The sequence below is a fragment of the Erythrolamprus reginae genome, chromosome 1, assembly GCF_031021105.1.
Source record: "Erythrolamprus reginae isolate rEryReg1 chromosome 1, rEryReg1.hap1, whole genome shotgun sequence".
NCBI lineage: Eukaryota > Metazoa > Chordata > Lepidosauria > Squamata > Dipsadidae > Erythrolamprus > Erythrolamprus reginae.
This window is the reverse complement of record NC_091950.1, coordinates 214,837,346-214,857,421: the sequence shown is the minus strand read 5'-3', so window position 1 is coordinate 214,857,421 and position 20,076 is coordinate 214,837,346. Positions and strand designations below refer to the sequence as shown.

At 42.5% G+C, this 20,076-nt stretch overlaps 2 protein-coding genes across 17 annotated transcripts in view; one reads left to right on the top strand and one right to left on the bottom strand.

Annotated features, from left to right (window-relative positions):
* Nucleotides 1-20,076, top strand: part of KANSL1L (KAT8 regulatory NSL complex subunit 1 like) — an 81,125-nt gene that overhangs the window by 51,960 nt on the left and 9,089 nt on the right. For 12 of the 16 annotated variants that reach the window (XM_070732167.1, XM_070732168.1, XM_070732166.1 and 9 more), the window contains 2 exons: nt 11,341-11,450; nt 15,558-15,723. In XM_070732167.1, coding sequence (XP_070588268.1) covers nt 11,341-11,450; nt 15,558-15,723 — 276 coding nt within the window. Of the gene's footprint in view, nt 1-10,946; nt 11,752-15,557; nt 15,724-20,076 lie in introns of those variants that run through there. The other 4 variants (XM_070732169.1, XM_070732170.1, XM_070732171.1 and 1 more) reach the window with 2 other exon arrangements.
* LOC139160178 (tigger transposable element-derived protein 1-like) lies at nt 6,341-9,062 on the bottom strand. The gene is made up of 2 exons (XM_070737794.1): nt 8,267-9,062; nt 6,341-7,822 (listed from the first exon to the last, which is right to left on the bottom strand). Exons 1-2 carry the CDS (start codon nt 8,973-8,975, stop codon nt 6,405-6,407), a joined length of 2,127 nt encoding a protein of 708 aa, XP_070593895.1. The 5' UTR covers nt 8,976-9,062; the 3' UTR covers nt 6,341-6,404.

The window sequence follows — 20,076 nt, the reverse complement described above, 5'->3', positions numbered from 1 at the left end:
GTTGTTCTTCAGCCTCATTGGCAGGGACTGAGTTAAAAATTAACATAATTATGTCCCGCCCCCCTCTACCTCCTCAGGTTCAGTCTTAAAAACTCAGTCATAGTGTAGGGACTATGAGTTTTCTTCTCACAGTATGTGAGATTTATGGGATGTTTACTAACAATAATTTTTTCTCCTTTTTTTCCCTTTCTCTATAGGAGGAAGACCTGGATCTCGAGAACCACTGCCCTCCGGGGTATTGTTCTCCGTCTCTTCAATCCCTGAGAGGCCACTGCTCTCCGGAGTATTGCCTTGCTGAAAGGGATCGCTGGATTGGGGTCCCTGACGCCCGCGATCAGACCCCCCCCCCAACCACTCTTCCAGCGCAACGAGTCTCCGAGTATCGGTTCTTACCGATCAGAGGAGCAATCAGTACACAGAATTTCCCCATGGGGGGAAATCAGCTGTAAGGCGATCCCAGCAGCTCCCAGACAGCGTTCCTGCCGATCGGCAATGGAAAAAGAAAAAAAGATCAGCTGTTCGGAGGCCCTTTGCAGCCACCTTGTTCCCGATCGCTCAGAGGAGCAGCGATCGAAGGAATTGAAGGGGGGGGGTGCAGAAGGTGATTGCCGAGCTGCCCGAAGTTGCGCCCGCCATTTTGGCGCAGGGCCAAAGCCTCTGAGTCCCCCTCCGGCCGTTTCAAAAGCAGAGCTTTTCCCGCCTGACGTCACGGCCGCCATCTTGTTTGCTAAGGGGTCAGAGTGACTAGGCTCTTTTCAGCCTATCCCAGGGCCGCCATCTTGCTTCAGGGCGTTGCCAGGACAACGAAGCTATTATGGGCTTCTACCTAGTATCCAGCCAATCACGAGCAGGAAAAACAGATGACATGTTATTTAGGGGACACCAGCTTCCCTAGTCCACCATTTTACTTGCTTTTAAGCAGTAACCTCGTGTTTTTGGCTCGGTGTTGTTACAAACATGTCTCAATCCAGTCCCAGCGCTCCTGTGCCCTCCTCCTCCAAGAATAAAAGTAAGGACAAGGGGCCCAGCTCAAAATCTAAGGGGAAAAGCTCTCAGTCCTCCAATGCACTAACGGAGGCTTAGAAGAAAATAAAGGCCCTCGAGGCCCAGCTGGACAAAGCAAAACCGAGACAAGGGCCTAGCCCCTCAGCCATGGTTATTCCACCCGTTTATCAAAGCCCGCTGGGTCCTCCTCCCCTGTCATCGGCCACCTTCGAGGGGCCTCCCTTTCAAAGCGCTGGGGGTCTTTCACCAGACCGCCCATTAAGTGCCCTCCCACCATCTGAGGGATTTCAGAGATCAGAATGGAGCAGGCCTGCCTCTCAACCTCCAGCAGCTACAGCCACATTCACGCCCACAGCAGCAGGGCTCAGGGGCTCTACAGATAACTGGCAAGCCATGTCTCCCTCGGTACAAGACATGATTGCTTCAGCTTATGCACAGGGCATAGCAATTGGGGCCCAACAACAACATCAATCCCTACTGCCACCTCGCCCCAGCAGGCAGGATATCTGGTCAGCTCCTGCACCTGCACCTTCCCTGCATGACTCTTTTCAGGAGGAGCAAGAGTTCAGAGAGGCCTTTTCAGACCCAGAGAATGAGCTGTCGGGGGATGAAGCCACCTTACCAGAACAGCCTGTATTAGCAGGCTTATTCAAGGCACCCCTTTTCAGGGTTCTCCTAAACAAGGCCAGAACCACACTAACTTTGACCAGTGCCCAAAAGACGGCTGACCAGGATGTGGGCACATTACCCGCTTCCAGACTCATTAATGAGCCTCAAAGGGACTCAGAAACTATCCCTGCAGTGCCCATATTTGCAGAAAACATAAAGAGGCCCTGGCAGCAACCAGCAGCAGCTCTGGGTCCCTCAGCTCTGGACAAGAAGCTTTACTCCTTCGATCCAGAAATAGAGGATTTGCTCCAATACCCGGCTGTGGATACCCCGGTTACCTCACTAATTTCCAATGCCCTGGTTCCATCGGAGATGGCGGATGGTTTGCGGCCCGATGATAGGAAGGCCGAGAACCTGATCCGGAGAATGCACCAGCTATGTGCCTGGTCCTTGAGAGCTGCTATGGCAGCCTCCTTCTTCAACCGGGCCTCAATCCTTTGGCTTCGAGACATCCTCCCCAGGTTGGGCCCGGAGGACGCTCGCCTTCGCCAAGACATTAATAAATTGATCGCCTCCACGGAGTTCTCCGCCGATGCCACCTTGGCTGCTTCTAGGTTTTCATCCAGGGCGATGGCTACCAACCTTTCCACTCGACGCCTAATATGGCTCCGCTCTTGGCAAGCGGACGCCAAATCGAAATGGCGTCTTGCAACCGCGCCCTACCAAGGGACCACACTTTTTGGAGAATCACTAGATAAAGTCTTGATCGAGGATAAAGACAAGAAAAAGGTGCTGCCAAGGTCGGCGAGGAGGCAAGACAGGCGGGCGGCCCCATACTACAGAAGGCAGCCCTTTCGAGCGGACACGGCCGCGCCTGCAGCCTCAAACACCAGGCCATATGGACAGAGCTCCTACACGCAGCCATCCTTCAGGTCCGACAGAACAGGTTATGGAGACAGGAACCGACAGTTCCAACAGCCCCGCAGATCCTTTCGGGGCGGGAACAGAGGAGGGTACCGAAAACAAAAATGACTTACCCATCCAGGTACCCAATCGGTGGACGCCTGCAGTCCTTCTCAGGCTCTTGGGCGGCTATTTCCACCGACATTTGGGCGCTAGATACCGTGAAGAATGGTCTGCGCATCAACTTCCTACAGACTCCTCCGGACAGATTCCTACAATGCCCGTCGCTATCTCAACCAAGATGTTCCCTGATTGCCAGGGAAGTACAACACCTGTTGGACATTGGGGCAATAGAACCGGTGCCAGTACATCAACAAGGACAGGGGTTCTACTCTATCGTGTTCTTGGTCCCCAAGACGTCCGGCGGCTACCGCCTGATTCTCAACCTCAAGCAGCTGAACATCTATGTTCGCTACCAACGTTTCAAGATGCATTCCTTACAGTCAATCCTGGCATCCATCCGACACCACGACTGGATGACCTCCATCGACCTCAAAGAGGCGTACCTGCACGTACCAGTTCATCCACATCATCGACGTTTCCTCCGCTTTTGTATACAGGACCATCATTTCCAGTACAGGGCAATGCCCTTCGGACTTTCATCGTCCCCCAGAGCTTTCACCAAGCTTCTGGATGTACTGACAGCCGACCTGAGAACCAGATCCATTCGTCTCATGGCCTATCTGGACGACGTAATCATCTTGTCCAGCAGCCCTCAACAGGCCAGACTAGATCTACAACGGACAATACGTTCTCTAGAGACCTGTGGTTTCACGATCAACTATGTGAAAAGCCACCTGAATCCAACCAAACAGCTCTTACATTTGGGAACTCTGATAGACTCTGCAGCCGGAATCGTTTACCTGTCATCAGAGAGGCAGCAGAGGGTGAGGACGCTGATAGCTTCTATTCAGCACCGCACCAGGGTCCCCTTGGCCCTTCTATCTCAGCTGCTAGGAGTCTTCATCTCCTGCATCAGCATCGTCCCATGGGCGCGGCTGCATGCCCGCCCGCTTCAATGGCTCCTCCCCTTCCAAAGAGCACGCATGAGCCACTCCAAACACCAGGTACGTCTCACGTTACCCGTCCGTCACTCTCTGCCCTGGTGGACGTCCCAAGCGCTGACCAGAGGCTCTCCCTTCCTACACCATCGGGAGGTGACGATCACTACAGATGCGAGCCTCTCCGGCTGGGGAGCACATTGCGGCTCCAGAGTGGCCCAGGGTCTCTGGACAGCAGACGACCTGAGGGACCCCAATATCAACTTACTAGAACTAAGGGCAGTCTTCAAGGCACTCCACTCCTTCAAAGACCGGGTAGAGGGACAGCATGTCCTCGTCATGACGGACAACGTAGCAACAAGGGCCCATATAAATCATCAGGGAGGTACGAGGTCGGGCCGTTTGATGGAGGAGGCTCACTCCCTGATGTCTTGGGCGGAAACACACCTGGTCTCGATCCAAGCAGAACACATCTCAGGATCAGACAACACCCAGGCGGATTGGTTGAGCCGCACAACCATCGACCCGGGGGAATGGTCATTGAACCCGGAGGTTTTCCAGGACATTATACACCGTTATGGGGAACCGGTAGTGGACCTGTTCGCGACCCACCTCAACAACCAAGTGGTCCGATTCTACTCCCAGTTCCCGTGCCCGGGAGCCGACCGTATCAATGCGCTCCTCTCCCCATGGCCAAGGGGTCTACTCTACGCCTTCCCTCCGACTTGCCTTCTACCCAGGGTAGTCTCCAAGATACTCTCGGAGCAGGCGGAGGTGATTCTCGTCGCCCCCTTTTGGCCCAGACGACCATGGTTCGCGGACTTGATGGACCTCTCAACCTCCCCACCATGGAGGATCCCATACCACAGACTCTCCCTCACCCAGGGGTCGTTGGTGCACCCAGAGCCTCAGTGGTGGAGGCTTGCCGTGTGGAGATTGAGGGGGACCGCTTCAGGGTGGAATCCCTGTCGGAAAAGGTCATCCATACCATCCAATCGGCTCGACGCCCGTCAACGACTCGCATTTACCAAGCGACATGGGCAGCGTTTTGTAGATTCTGCAGAGCTGAAGAGATCCCCCCTCGCTCAGCCTCCATCTTACATCTATTAGACTTCCTACAGAAGGGGCTGGACGAAGGGCTGACCCCAAACACCCTTCGCAGGCAGGTGGCAGCTATCGCCACGGTCTTAAGACCAGACCCCCTTCGACCGATTTCCCATCATCCATGGGTTAAAGACTTTCTCCGAGGAGCCTCGAATCTTTCTCCTCCAGTTATCCATCACTTCCCATTCTGGAATTTGACTTTGGTCTTACAGGCCCTTACAGGACCTCCTTTTGAACCACTGAGAGAAATCACGCTTCGCCTTCTATCAATCAAAGTAGCGTTCTTAGTGGCCATCACATCTGCTCGCAGGGTGTCGGAACTCGCGGCATTGTCAGTCCGGCCGGACCTTTGCGTGTTCCACCCAGATCGGGTTACTCTTCGGTTAGATCCCAGCTTTCTGCCGAAGGTCAACACAAGATTTCATAGATCCCAGGACATAATATTACCGGACTTCTGTACCCACGGCTCACACCCGTCAGTCTTACGCTGGCACAAAGTGGACGTCCGTAGAGCTCTAAAGATTTACATTCGACGGACCAGCTCTTTCAGGAAATCAGAAGCATTATTCGTTTCCTTCTTCCCAGGATCCATGGGCAACAAGGTGTCCTCTAAAACTATCAGCCGATGGATCCGGTCCTGCATTATGGAGGCATACAGGACACGTGGGACACCTTTGCCAAGGACAATCACGGCTCACTCTACCAGAAGTGCAGCCACCACTGCCGCCTGGAACACACAGGCGTCAATCGATGACATCTGTCGGGCCGCAACCTGGGCGGCCCCCACGACTTTCATCAGACACTACCGTATAGACTCATTCGCTTCATCGGAAGCGGCATTCGGTCGCAGAGTGCTGCAACGGGTTTGTGTTCAGACACCCCTGGTCCAGCCTATCCCGCCCTAGTTGGTTTGCTTGGGTATATCCCACATTGGACTCTCCGAACAGTGCAGGGGAGAAGGACCGTTGAACTTACCTGAACGGTCTTCTCGCTGCACTGTGAGGAGAGTCCAAACCCTCCCGGCTTCTTGGCCCAGGGGTTCAGTTCGTTACCAGTTTAACTTCTTAGTTAATAAAATTGGTTTGTTTACACTATTCCTTCGTTTTTCTTGACTGAACCTGAGGAGGTAGAGGGGGGCGGGACATAATTATGTTAATTTTTAACTCAGTCCCTGCCAATGAGGCTGAAGAACAACCCACATTGGACTCTCCTCACAGTGCAGCGAGAAGACCGTTCAGGTAAGTTCAACGGTCCTTTTGCCCTCTCAAGTTGCTAGTTCTGAGTGAGAACACCTCCCCCACTTCTGATTTTCAAGTCCAATTAGACGCTGGATGGTTTGCCCTCATGTCCTCCTTCCATCCCTCCCTCCTTCCATCCCTCCCTCCTTCCCTCCCTTCTCTCCCTCCCTCCTTCCATCCCTCCTTCCTTCCCTCCCTCCTTCCTTTCGTAAAAAGCACTTAAACAATGACAGAATAAAAACCCCCAGCCCTCATCTGTGTTTGAATTTCATTCACTCAGTCATTCATTCATTCTTCTGTATGCCACTCAGTCCCAACACTTTCAACCCACAAATTACCATTTCCCATCCCCTTAATGTACTGTACTGTACCTCTACCTGTACCTGTACTGTACACATTGAATAACACACTTAGTCATCCTGATAGAAATAATAACAATATTTATTTACATTTTTACATTTTGGGGGGGGGGGGGTTAGCATAACTAGGATAAATCGGGATCTTCTTCTATCACCATGTCTACAATGGACGCTGCAGGTGATGGTGTGACAGACCTCGTGGTTTTTGTGACAAACATAGTTATGGGCAGTTGTTGGCACATTTTCTTTTTCTTGGCTAACATGGCTCTGTATGGTGCAAAGGTGTTGTCAAGGGAGGCCTTAAATTGTATAGAGTGAGTCATGTTGGGATCCCAAAGTTCCACCATGCGTTGTACATTTGCAGCAGCTCTGTTCAGTTCTGCAAGCCGCTCAAGCGTTAGGCCAACATCTTCTTCTTCCTCAGCTTGTTCAGCTTCCTCTTCCTCATCTTCTTCACTCGCTGACCTGGTCAGCTCCTCCAGATCTTTGTCTGTCAGCGGTAGGCCATGCTCATCAAGCAAACCATTGACTTCCTCTGGTGTCATGTCAACGAAGCCTTCTCCACCCAGTGCCTGTGCCAGCTTCACAGAGTTCTGGACTGCAGCATCTTGAATTTCTTCGGGAACAAATCCCCTGTAATCATGCACCACTTCTGGCCACAATTTCCTCCAGCAGGCATTCATTGTCTGTGACTTCATATCCATTAAGGCATTCTGAATGTTCTTCAGACAAGATGCAATTGTGTACTGACGCCAGTAGGCCTTCAATGTGATGTTTTCATCAGCATCCATTGCTTCCACGATGCTTCCAAGAGAATTGCGCGTGTACAGTGCCTTAAATGTGCAGATAACACCTTGATCCATCGGCTGGATAAGCGATGTGGTGTTTGGTGGCAAGAATTCGACTTGCACCCCATCATGTTCATATGCCAGGTCATCATGGCCTCCAGCATTGTCCATTAGGAGAAGCACTTTGAAATTGAGTCCTTTGGCAGCCAAATAATCCTTCACCTGTGGGATGAAGCACTGATGAAACCAGTCCCGCGTGAGGGGTTTTGTAATCCATGCTTTAGGATTATGCATCCAGTACACTGGCAATGCATTCTTATTTCTCTTCTTGAGGGCTCTTGGATTTCGTGACTTATAAATTAGCCCTGGCTTCATCAAAAAGCCTGCTGCATTCCCACACATGATCAAAGTCACTCTATCTTTCATGGCCTTAAAGCCAGGGGCTTTGGCTTCATCTTGCATCAAGAAAGTCCGTGAAGGCATCCTCTTCCAGAACAGGCCTGTTTCGTCCATGTTGAACACCTGTTCTGGAAGGTAGCCCCCTTCTGCAATTAGATCTTTAAACGTGCGCTGGACAAAGTTTTCGGCTGCACCTGTATCTGCTGAGGCAGCTTCTCCATGCAATGACACACTCTTCAGGCCATAGCGCCGTTGAAATTTCTCAAACCACCCTTTGCTTGCTGTGAATGTGGCTGGAGCTGAAGAAGCAGAAGATGTTGATGGCTGGGGGTCTTCAGAGTCACCAGCACCTTCATCTACAGAGAATGACAGGAAAGGGAGAGAGAAGTGACTTGAATGAAAGCATACAGTCCTTCCATCCCTCCCTCCTTCCATCCCTCCCTCCTTCCATCCCTCCTTCCTTCCTTCCCTTCTCTCCCTCCCTCCTTCCTTCCTTCCCTTCTCTCCCTCCCTCCTTCCATCCCTCCCTCCTTCCTTCCCTTCCATCCCTCCTTCCATCCCTCCTTCCTTCCTTCCTTCCATCCCTCCTTCCTTCCATCCCTCCCTCCTTCCATCCCTCCCTCCTTCCCTCCCTTCCTCCTTCCTTCCTTCCATCCCTCCCTCCTTCCATCCCTCCCTCCTTCCTTCCATCCCTCCCTCCTTCCATCCCTCCCTCCCTCCCTCCCTCCTTCCCTCCCTCCCTCCTTCCTTAAAAAACACTTAAATACAGTAATGACAGAATAAAAAACCCCAGCCCTCACCTGGGTTTCCCTCATCTGCATCGCCTCCTTCTGTGTCTTCAAGACGGTTGTACAATTGTTGCGCCTTGGTTCGTATAGTGTTCGTATCCAAAGCAATGTTCTTTTTGCGGCAGTCTTGTACCCACACAGACAAAGCAGCTTCCATCTTCATAAGGCGTTTGTTTCTAGGCGTCACCATTCTTTTTGCAGCCTTGTTGAATGTTATCTGAGAAGTTTGCCTTATCTTCTTTTCGTCTTTCCGAATGTATCGCACAGTCGATTCGTTGATCCCATAATGCCGACCAACATCTACATTAGAACGTCCCGCTTTCAGCATGTCCAAAAGTTCAATTTTCTCCTTGATTGTCAGCATCTTCCTGCTCTTTTTAGCGTCGCCGCCTCCACTCCGCATACAACGTTTAGGTGCCATCTTCCAAGAAGTCTTCACAAACAGATCCAAGAAACAGATCCGACAAACAGATCCGACAAACAGCTCCAAAAGTTCCAAAAGTTTCAAAGCAAAGCACGCTGAGCAAACAACACTGATTGGCCGAGATTTCTGTCCATCAGCATTGTCGGGCGAAATGTTTGCAATGACAACGCTGATTGGCTGAAATTTTGCTGTATCACCATTGCCGGGCAAACTTATTGCAATGGCAAAGCTGATTGGCCGAGATTTCGGCCAACCAGCAATGGTAGACGTCAGTTTGGTGATGACGCGTGACGTCATCGGGCAGGAAAAACCGCGCACGTATTTTTAATTTATTATTTTTTGAAAAATCGCGATATAGCGTTTCGCGAAGATCGAGATGGTATCATTTGTTGAAAAATCGCGATACAGTGATCCCTCGAGTTTCGCGATCTCGATCTTCGCGAAACGCTATATCGCGATTTTTCCACCCGATGACGTCACTCTCTTCTTTCCTTTCTCATCTTTCTTTCTCTCTCTCTTTCTTTATCTTGCTTCTTCCTCTCTCACACTCTCTTCCTCCCTCTCTCATCTCTTTCTTTCCTTCTCTCTCTTTCTCTATCTCTCCCCCTCTTGCTGGCGAGCAGATCAGCTGCTGGGCGGCCGAAGGAACCTTCCCTGGGTCTTCCCAGCCACCCACGCAAAGGGGAAACCCCGGCTCCTCGCTGATGCCCGCCGCTCGCCCGCCTGCCAGCAAGAGGGGGAAGACCCAGGGAAGGTTCCTTCGGCCGCCCAGCAGCTGATCTGCTCGGTAGCGCAGCAGCAGCGAGGAGCCGAATCGGGATTTCCCCTTTGCGTGGGCGGCGGGGAACGCAAACTCCACCATCTACGCATGCGCAGCCATAGAAAAAAAGGGCGCGCATGCGCAGATGGTGTTTTTACTTCCGCAACCCTACATCGCAAAAAAATCGATTATCGCGAGGGGTCTTGGAACGGAACCCTCGCGATAATAGAGGGATCACTGTATAGCGTTTCGCGAAGATCGAGATCGCGAAACTCGAGGGATCACTGTATAACTACTTTCACATTTCAAGAAATAATGTTTCGTTCCCATTGTGCAACTCACTGTATATGAAGAATGAAATGAATGCTATAATTAAAATAATTATTATAAAATAATAAAATTATAAATACTTTGACTATTTTTTATCTAAAACTATAGTGGAGAGTCAGTTGCTATAGTTATTAAGGCATCAGGCTAGAAACTGGGAGATCATAAGTTCTAGTCATGCTTTAACCCAGAGCTAACTAGATAATCTTGGGCGAGACCCTCTTCCTCAGCTCTAGGGAAAAAAGGCAATGGCAAACCACTTCCAAAATACTGCCTTCGAATGCACACAAACACATGCACACACACACAAAAGGCAGAAGAAAAAGTATAATTATTCTTGTTCTGAGATGGGTGAGAGACAGATTAGGAAAGAGAATATTTTGTGACTTTTTATTAAAATTGGGTCAATACTACAGCTTTGATGTGGCAAGTGTCCACAAATTTACTGACCAGGGTCAACTGTGTCTTGATTTGTTTGTTGTCCCTGTTTGTTGTTTGCTTGTTAATTATATTTGTAGCCTGTCCAAATTGTGTCAGACAATGAACAATTGTGTATATAAATCAATTACACAATAAAAAGACAAAAATATCAGCATACCTAGCTTTCCTATGATAACTGCCCATAATCAGAAAAGGCCCACATGCATAGAAGTAATTGTCGATTTAAAACAACAGTTGGGACCAACATTTCCATTGCTATGCAAGTTGTTGTGAGTTGCACCCGGGATCTCACATACTGTGATCAAATAGTCCACACACATCGTGAGCAGGATGAGAGTTCCATCACCCCAGCATCTTGGGTCACCCTCAATACCTGAGTAAAGTATCATATCAGCAGGAGCTTAAACCCCAGAAAGATCCTTAAATTACAAACCCTTCTTTTTCTGAGTTTAGGGCAATTTTAGTTGTATTATATTTTATATAAATACTGAATAACATGGGGTAATCCCTGAACTTGTGAGATACCATATTGGAGTTCTTCTCTCTTCCCCAATCATCATGTGGAATCTCAATAATACTTCCAACTTTCCACACTCTTGCCAACAATCCAGAAGGATATTATGGTCATGGCATTGGTTGCCATCAAATTAATAGAGGAGCTAATAGAGGAGCAAAGTCCTCATCTCTGTGGAAAAGAAACAGCAACGTTTTATTATTTTTATTTTGTCATTTTATCACAGTGAGAGAAAAAGTTCTAGTCCATGTAGGTCTTTAAAAACAAGAATTGAGCAGGCTAGGTATGTATTCATTCATGTAAACTGATGGACTATCTGAAAAGAGAGGCTGTGGTGGTAGATGGGGAGAAAGATAAGACAAAGTAAGTATTGCTCGCTCTTGTATTTGGCCCAAGTTCCCACCAATGTTCAATCCTAAAATGGTTTCTTCTCTATTAAATATAACGTTCTTAAGAATCATTTCTACATTTATATGGGATTATACTGTTTTTCCATGTTTAGTAAAAATGAATTACAGTGTACATTTGTACAGTATATTTTTAGAGTCCATAACTGTTTTATGAGAAGACAGTTTTCATTCATTAAATAAGATTTATAATCTGAGTATTCTAATACTTAGGCAGAAGATCTGTCTGATGATGTCTATGCTGCACGTCATTCAAAATATGAAGACAAAGAAAAAGCACGGTGGTCACTGTGGGAAAAGTGTCGATGCCCTAGAAGGAATAGGCAGGTTCAAATTAAAAAATATTGGAATTACATTTTTGTTTATTGCTCATTGTCTCAAATTCTCCAGCCAGTTTCTCTTACAAAATTAGAATCTTGCTTTACTGTTATTCAAATGAAAATTTACTATAGCAAATATAATACTTGTGTCAGCATTTGTATCTAATTCTTACATAGGTAAGATACTAGGTGTAGTTGCACGTGAACTAAAAAAATGTGTTGATTTTCCTGCATAGTTACAAAACTTTCACCTATGCAAATGTATTCAATTTTTTCATTAAAATGAATATTTATAATATTGAAAGTATGGGTGGTTTAATTTATTGCTTTAGTGGCATCTGAAAATAAGTAGTAAAAAAAGTGGGTGTTTAAAATCCACAAACTTACTTTTCATTCTCAATTGACTTTTTTCTACAGCATGCTTCCATTTTGTATAGCAAAATGTGCAATATTCACATGACTAATGCAAACCTGTTATTATAAAACTACGTAGTTCTTTGCTTTCTGAAACTAAAAATATACAATGAGATAACATTACGTGGTAATTAAAAATTTTAATATATAAACACAAGGCACAATGAATCAAATATAATAAGAAAAACTCAGAAAAAAACTGCGCTAATATGGCATTCAACAAAGAAATGAAGGGAAAGGGCAAATCTCCTATTTGAATGTAAGTTCTGGAACATTAAGGGCTCACCAATATATGTGAATAAAGCTTTAACAATATGATTAATAGGCTGGTTATTTGTTCAAGTCATTATTGGATTGGTCATCTGTGCTTCCTCAAAAGGTTGATGTTCTTGGGCAGAGCTCTATGTCAGAATCTGTGAATGATTTTTATTTTTTTTAAAGCAAATCACTCCCTCTAGCATGTGTGTTTTGGGTATGATTTTCCTACATTTTGACTTTTGTAAATGGAAAGCAGTTTTGGAACGTTCAAGGGATGAAAGCAATATCAGACATCTCTGCAAGGTTAAAAGCCCAAGTTTGCCAAAATTTTTGACTGGGTTACATGAATGCAGTCTTCTACGAGTGCTCTATGTAATACTTTTATGAATGAATGCAATCTTACTTAAGTGGTAGAGGCAAGTACACCTTAATAATGATAATTTTATCTGTCCCTCTCTTGACATCTAGTCAGTAATGTTTGGTGAAAGTGGAAGATTGTAATTAAATTGTAGTTTTGCCAGTGTCAGACAGGGGGACTGGGAAGTCTCAAAGAAAGATGTGATCACAGCCATAACCTGGATGGCTGAAAATCTCCATAGACAGTTGTTAAATCAGTTTTGCCCCATTTTACAACCTTTCTTGCCACAGATAATAAGTGAATCACTGCAGTTGTTAAGTTAGTAACATGGCTGTTAAATGAATCTGGCTTCCCCATTGACTGCTTGTCAGAAGGTTGCAAAATGTAACCATGTGACTCCAGGACACTGCAACAGTCATAAGTATGAACCAGTTGCCAAGCATCTGAATTTCAATAATTTGACCATGGGGATGCCATGTTTGTGTAAAAAATGGTCAAGTCACCTTTTTTTCAGTGCCTCTTTAAAGAAGTCACAGATTTTTTTAAGTCCAACTTTTGCTTCTATAGTGTCCAAGGAAACACCATGGCTTGCACAATTCTGATCTTTGTAGTTATAGATACATCATAACATGTAAATATCTTTTCTAACACTTTTATAACTATTTTGTAGAATACTAGTCTCCAGCTTATTTCTTGACTGCTGGATCCTTTACTGTTGATGGTTTGGCTAAAAAGCCGAAGTTATTCACCACTTCATTATTGTACATCCTAATGCTAGTTGTTCTACCTGTTACCATTAACTTGGTCTCCTTATATTATATTCCCATTTTTTCCTGTTTAGTAAATGTACATTTTAGTAATTACATATTCATTAGTAAATAATTGTATTTCAAACTGACTTACTTTTTCCATAACGAAAGTGTTTTATCCATTTTTCTAAAAGTTCTTTTGTTAAATTCTTTTCAGATTTTTCTCTTTTTTTTGCTTGTTCTTGCCAATTTCAAGTTTATTCTAACATCCGTTTGCTTTCTCTTCTTCCTTCATTTTCAGCATTCCTTTCACATTCATTCTTAACAATTTCTTTAATTTCATTCTATAATTCTCTATTAATGTGGTTCAGCACTTAAAAGCTATTCCTGATGTTCTTCTTTAAAATGGTATGTGTGTGTGTGTGTGTGTATTCAAGACTTAACATCTTCCATTATAATATTAATTATACAACCATCAAATAATCAAAAATATTCTTCTTGTTTACCTTTTCATATTCATCATATTTCCCCCGTTTTGCAATAAAACCATATTTCCCTTCTTTCCTTTCCTCCCTTCCTCTCCCTACTATTCTCCTCTCCTTCTCCTTTCTCTCCTTTACCGCTTCCATCCCTTCCCTTTCTTTCCCTCTCTTCTTTCCCCTATCTACCTCCTTCCTCCACCCTCTCTTCTTTTTTCGGCCTTTCTCCTCTCCTTTCCTACTTCTCTCTAATCCCCTCCACTCCTCCACCTTCCAACTTTTCTTCCCCATTGTTGGGTTCAATTATTTACCACCTATAATTTATTTCTCAATATGCTACTAAGAAATATTTAATATTATAAATCATATTGACAATATTAACTAATTTCTTTTAGTTTTATTTAATTTTATATTATTCCCTCCCCCCCAAAAAAATATATTCCCCCCCCCCTTCATCATAACTATATTGCTGCACAAATCTCTTATTTACTTTCCCTATTTTTTTAAACTTTACTCATTTATTTTTATACAAACAATGTCACTACAGGCCCTTAAATTCTCATCTCTTATTAGATTAACCACTGATAGAAATATCTTCCAGAGTCCTATTGTTGATTTTCACACTTCATATTTATATCTTTTCTTCTTTATCTTATACATGTGCATTTCTATTTTAGTGTAAACAATACAGTTTATAAAAGAACCATATAAGATAATTAGTTAAACACAATAATATCAATACATTTAATTCTTCTGACACATATGTTCTTCATATCTTAAATCATCATTAGAAGCCATAATACTAGTTTTCATCTTTCATTTTTATATATTTTTCTTCTTAGCTTAAATATCTTTATTTCATATTATAAACACTGACTCTGTATGTCAATCTTATATGAGAACCATTTAAAATAATCATTAAAACACAATCACATTAATACAATTCAGTCTACTAAAGTACCTCTTCAACCATTTTCTTTTGGCCTTTCAAAAAATCCATCTTTCATTAACGTTCTCCTTCTCCCCTCCCTTTTCTTAGCTTCTTTTTTTCCTTTTTTATTTCTATATCTACACTTTCTTTTTCTTTCTTTTAAGTATATTACAGTATTTGATTAAATTTCCTCCAAAATTTCCCTAGAATAATCCCACTATTACACCCTTTACTTCTTAATTGAATTTTTTACAACGGGTATTATCCCCTATCTGCTCTTTCTGTGCCACTTTAAATCCTAATGAAATAATTTATGTATTTTTTGCTTTGTCCTTCTGTTATTTTCATGTGCATTTTTGGGGATCTCCATCAATTCTTCATATATCCACAATTCTGTTTTATCTTATTATCTTTAGGGTTTTACAATTAAAACTCTCTTGATTCAAACTTAATTTCCATTTCCTAATGTCCAAATGTCCAATTTTATTTTACTCCCTTCTAAGTCAAAGCTTTATCTTCTACTGATTTGATCACATGGGTATTAACTTTATAATACTGGATTATTTGGCACCTTTCTCATATTGTGATTCCAATAATTCAAAAAGAATGCAATCTTAGTTTTCTTCTCTGTTATCATTTTCAGCAATCTCCTTTCATATTTATCCTTTATTATTAAAGTAAAATTATTTTTAAAAGATGTAGGACAGAAAGACTATGCATTGTTCCACAAATAAAACATTAAAAAACATTAAAAATATTAAAAACTTTGTATACAGTGAAAAGAGTATATCTTTATTTCCTAAAAGTTTCTTTTAGAATTAAATTTGATGTAAAGATTTTAGGGATTCTTCTTCTATTATCTTATTGTTCATCAGATCATTGTTACTGAAAGAAATTAGAGTTTATTTTATTTCGTTATAGATCATATAGCAGAAATTTTGAGGAACAAGATGCATCACTGAAAGAAAAACAAGGAAATTCTAATTTAACAACCTACATTTCAGAAAACACTGCAGGCATAACTTCAGAAGCCTACAATTCTCAGTATTTGGGAACATCAGAGTCCTCAGGAGAAAAACTGTCAATGGTAAAGCACACATTAATGAATATGCCATTTAAATACAAGCATTTAATTATTGTTGAGTTTACTGAAGAGCAGTTAAAAGGACCAGTGAGCTACTTAGCAATTTCCTTCAAAAACATCCTGTTTAGATCATTTACCGTATATACTCGAGTATAAGCCAACCCGAGTATAAGCCGAGGCACCAATTTTTGCCACAAAAACTGGGAAAAAGTATTGACCCGAGTATAAGCCGAGGTTAGAAAATGCAGTGGCTACTGGTAACTTATAAAAATGGAAAACAATAAAATTACATTAATTGAGACATGTTTTAGAATATTTATTTTAAAGAAAACCAGTAAACTAGCTCTGTAAATTTAAAAGAGGGTAAACAAATTAACAATATTAACAATAAATTAAAAAGTAAAAAGTAGCTCGATCAGGAACAAAGCTAAAACCTAAGAGTTAAAATCCTTCAAAACTGGATTCCTTCTCATCATTAATTGGATTTACATTATTGTTCTGTTTTTATATATGCTGTGAGCCACCCTGAGTCCTTGGAGAGGGATTGCATACAAATCCAATTAAATAAATAAACAAACAAACAAACAAATAAATAAGTGTATCCAAAGAAGAGCTTCAGCATTAGCTGCTGTGAGGTTATCAGCATAGAAAACCAAATAGATAGATAGATAGATAGATAGATAGATAGATAGATAGATAGATAGATAGATAGATATAGAAAGATAGATAGACAGACAGACAGAAAAATAGATAGATAGATAGATAGATAGATAGATAGATAGATAGATAGAAATAGATACAGATAGATAGATAGATAGATAGAAAAATAGATAGATAGAAAAATAGATAGATAGAAAGATAGAAAAATAGATAGATAGAAATAGATACAGATAGATAGATGATAGATAGATACAGATAGATATAGATAGAAAGATAGATAGACAGACAGATAGAAAAATAGATAGATAGATAGATAGATAGATAGATAGATAGATAGATAGATAGAAATAGATACAGATAGATAGATAGATAGATAGAAAAATAGTTAGATAGAAAAATAGATAGATAGAAAGATAGACAGATAGAAAAAGAATTCCTGTCTAGCTCTGCCTCATAACACATTATTAGATCCTATCCAAGCAAGGACAGCAACTACCACAAAATACCAATGCAGAGAGAGCAAGGAATAGTTACTCACCATTGCTTTTTTCCCCTCTCGGTTGGAGCAAATGGCTGCCTCTGCTTGAGCTAGGGAGAGGAACTACGGCGTGCGAGAGGGGACAAAAGCTGGTGCCTCCTCGCTCTGGCTCAAGCAATGGCGCCCTCGTGTGGTGACTTTGTCAATGACTCGAGTATAAGCCGAGGCTGTGTTTTTCAGCCCGTTTTTTGGGCTGAAAAACTCGGCTTATACTCGAGCATATACGGTATGTTATAAAATGTTTGTGTTGTTGTTCATTAAAGTGTTTTTAATATAAAAGAACAATTTATTTAGTTTTTATGTAAGTTTCCTAATCATATTTTTAAGCTATAATAGACATTTGAGAAACCACACAGACAAGTGACAAACAGTGGGATTAATTTTAATAGATAGTATTGCATTGGCAAAGTGGAACTCAATACTTATTTATTTTATTGCAATGATTTATTTATTTGGGGGTAGTGTGTTAGACAATATTCTACGGGGGCTTCCCCAAGCTGTAATTAAACCTTCTAAATAAAACAGGCCAATTTTGTCATTGTGCAAATTTTATCAGTTGATATAAATGAAGTGGTTTTAAATGTGATGTGATTCCAGTATCAGAATTAAGCATTTCAAATATTTTATACAAGATATATAGCAAATCTACTTCAAATATAATCTTGAACTTCTTCCATTTAAAAAAACTATGTTAAAAAAAACCCCTCCTCAGTACCCAGCTTTTTGTCTTGGTCAACTAGTTACAAATTCCGGTTGAAATCATTTTTGGAGATTCCTTTCTTCCTTAATGTAAATAAATGTAAATGTAAATAATGTTAATAAAAAATCCAAGAAGATTTTTTTGATCCAAGATATTGCCGCCGAAGGCTGCCTTGGTGAAATGCTTTCTAATGGTTTCTTTATTTTTTATTATTCTCTGCGACTCACTATGGACTTCATACTCATGAGACAATCTGCTAAAAATTAAGGAAAATTTCTTTAAGGAGCAGCTTTTTATGATCCCACCACCCACTATCTTTACAAACGCAGAGGAGATTCTAACATAGCAAGAAGCAATTTCCCCAGAGCTATGGATTACCAAAAAACCTAAATGGTAGAAATAAAGATGAAGAGGTAAAAATCATATGTCAGCTTTTGAGAAGACTAAGTGTACCAACCAGGAACTTGTGAAATTATACAGCAGAAACAAACCTTGGTTCAGTTAAACTTAAAAACCATCACGGATCCACTGTTAGAACCCCCTTCAATTTGCGTATCAAGCAAACAGATCAACTGTTAATATGGCTCTACACTAATCCTACAACATCTTGAATCTCCAAAGACCTACGCAAGGGTCTCTTTGTAGACTTTAGTTCAGCATTCAATACTACCATTCCATACACTCTTCTAACTAAGCTCAACCAGCTAGCAGTATTTGAACAGACTTATAAGTGGATCATAAGCTTCTTAATAAACAGAAAGCAACAGGTGAAGCTAAGCAGAATCACATCAGGTACCTGTATAATATGTGCTATCTCCACTTCTCTCTATGTGTTAAACTATTAAAGTTTGCAGATGACACAACAGTGACTGGCCTCATTCGAGACAATGATGAATCTGCATACAGACAGGAAGTTGAAAACTAACCTTATGGTGTGACCAGAACAATCTGGAAGAGTGCGGTACTGCAGGCCACTAAAGCTGACTGCTAGATCTCCAGGTCAGCAGCTCAAATCTCATCACTGGCTCAAGGTTGACTCGGCCTTCCATCCTTCCAAAGTGGGTAAAATGAGGACCTGGATTGTGGGGGCAATATGCTGGCTCTGTTAAAAAGTGCTATTGCTAACATGTTGTAAACAGCCCTGAGTCTAAGGAGAAGGGCGGCATTAAAAAATAGAATAAATAAATAACTGAATACACTCAAAACTGTAGAAATGGTAGTTGACTTTAAGAGGAACCTGCCCATATTTCCACCTTTTACAATACTAGACAACACAGTATCAACAGTAGAGACCTTCAAATTTCTAGGTTCTACTTTATCGCAAGATGTTAAATGGACACCTAACATAAAAAAAATCATCAAAAAAGCACAACAAAGAATGTTCTTTCTGCGCCAACACAGGAAGCTCAGACTGCCCAGGGAGCTGCTGATACAGTTCTACAGAGGAATTACGAGTCTGTCATCTGCACCTCTATAACTGTCTGGTTTGGTTCTGCAACCCAAGACAGATACAAACTTCAGAAGATAATCAGAACTGCAGAAAAAACAGTTGCTACCAATTTGCCTTCCATTGAGGACCTGTATACTGCAGGAGTCAAAGAGGGCTGTGAAAATATTTACAGACACCTCACATCTTGGACAAAAACTCCTACCTTCAAAATGACGTATAGAGCACTGCACACTAGAATAACTAGACACAAGAACAGTTTTTTCCTGAATGCCATAACTCTGCTAAACAAATAATTCCCTCAACATTGTCAAAGTATTTACTGTCTGCACTATTATTAATCTTCTCATTGTTCCCATCATCCATCTCCTCTCACTAATGATTGTATGACTGTAACTTTGTTGCTTGTAGAATTTATATTGAATGGTTCCTAATATATCTTAATTGCTTATTTGTACCCGGACTATCATTAAGTGTTGAACCTAATGATTCTTGACAAGTATATCATGGATATGGGAGCATGTGCACCAAGACAAATTTTGGACAAAACCTATGTGTCCAGTCACACTGTTCCAATAAAAAAAATGATTCTTTCTCCATTGACTCTGGAAGGAGAGTCCATCATGGGTTGTTAACCAATCCTATTGGTAGAGACTGAGTTAATTTAAATAATTAATTAACTGGCACCGCCCCCTTAGCAGCCCCCATGAGCCAGTTTTAAAAACTCAGTCTAAGTGTAGAGACGTTTGAGTTGTTTCTTATGAGTTACTTCATGTTATTTAGACATATATGGTTTAATTAAAATTGATTAAAATTGATTAAATTAATTAAATATTAAATTAATTAAATTCTTTACCGTTTTAATGTTTTTTCTTGTGTTGTAAGGGGTCTCTGCCCTCCGTGGGCACTCCCCCACCGTTTTTCTCCTCGGGGGCCCCTTCCCTCAGCGGGTACCACCCCAAGCGAGGAGCAACACAGCCTGGGGTCCCTGGCCTCTGAGGCCAGACCCGG

Coding starts and splice junctions, on each gene's coding strand:
- LOC139160178 (XM_070737794.1), bottom strand. CDS start 8,975: ATGACGTCACGCGTCATCACCAAACTGACGTCTACCATTGCTGGTTGG. Junction 7,823..8,266: donor TGCAGATGAGGGAAACCCAG/GTGAGGGCTGGG, acceptor CATTCTCTGTAG/ATGAAGGTGCTGGTGACTCT.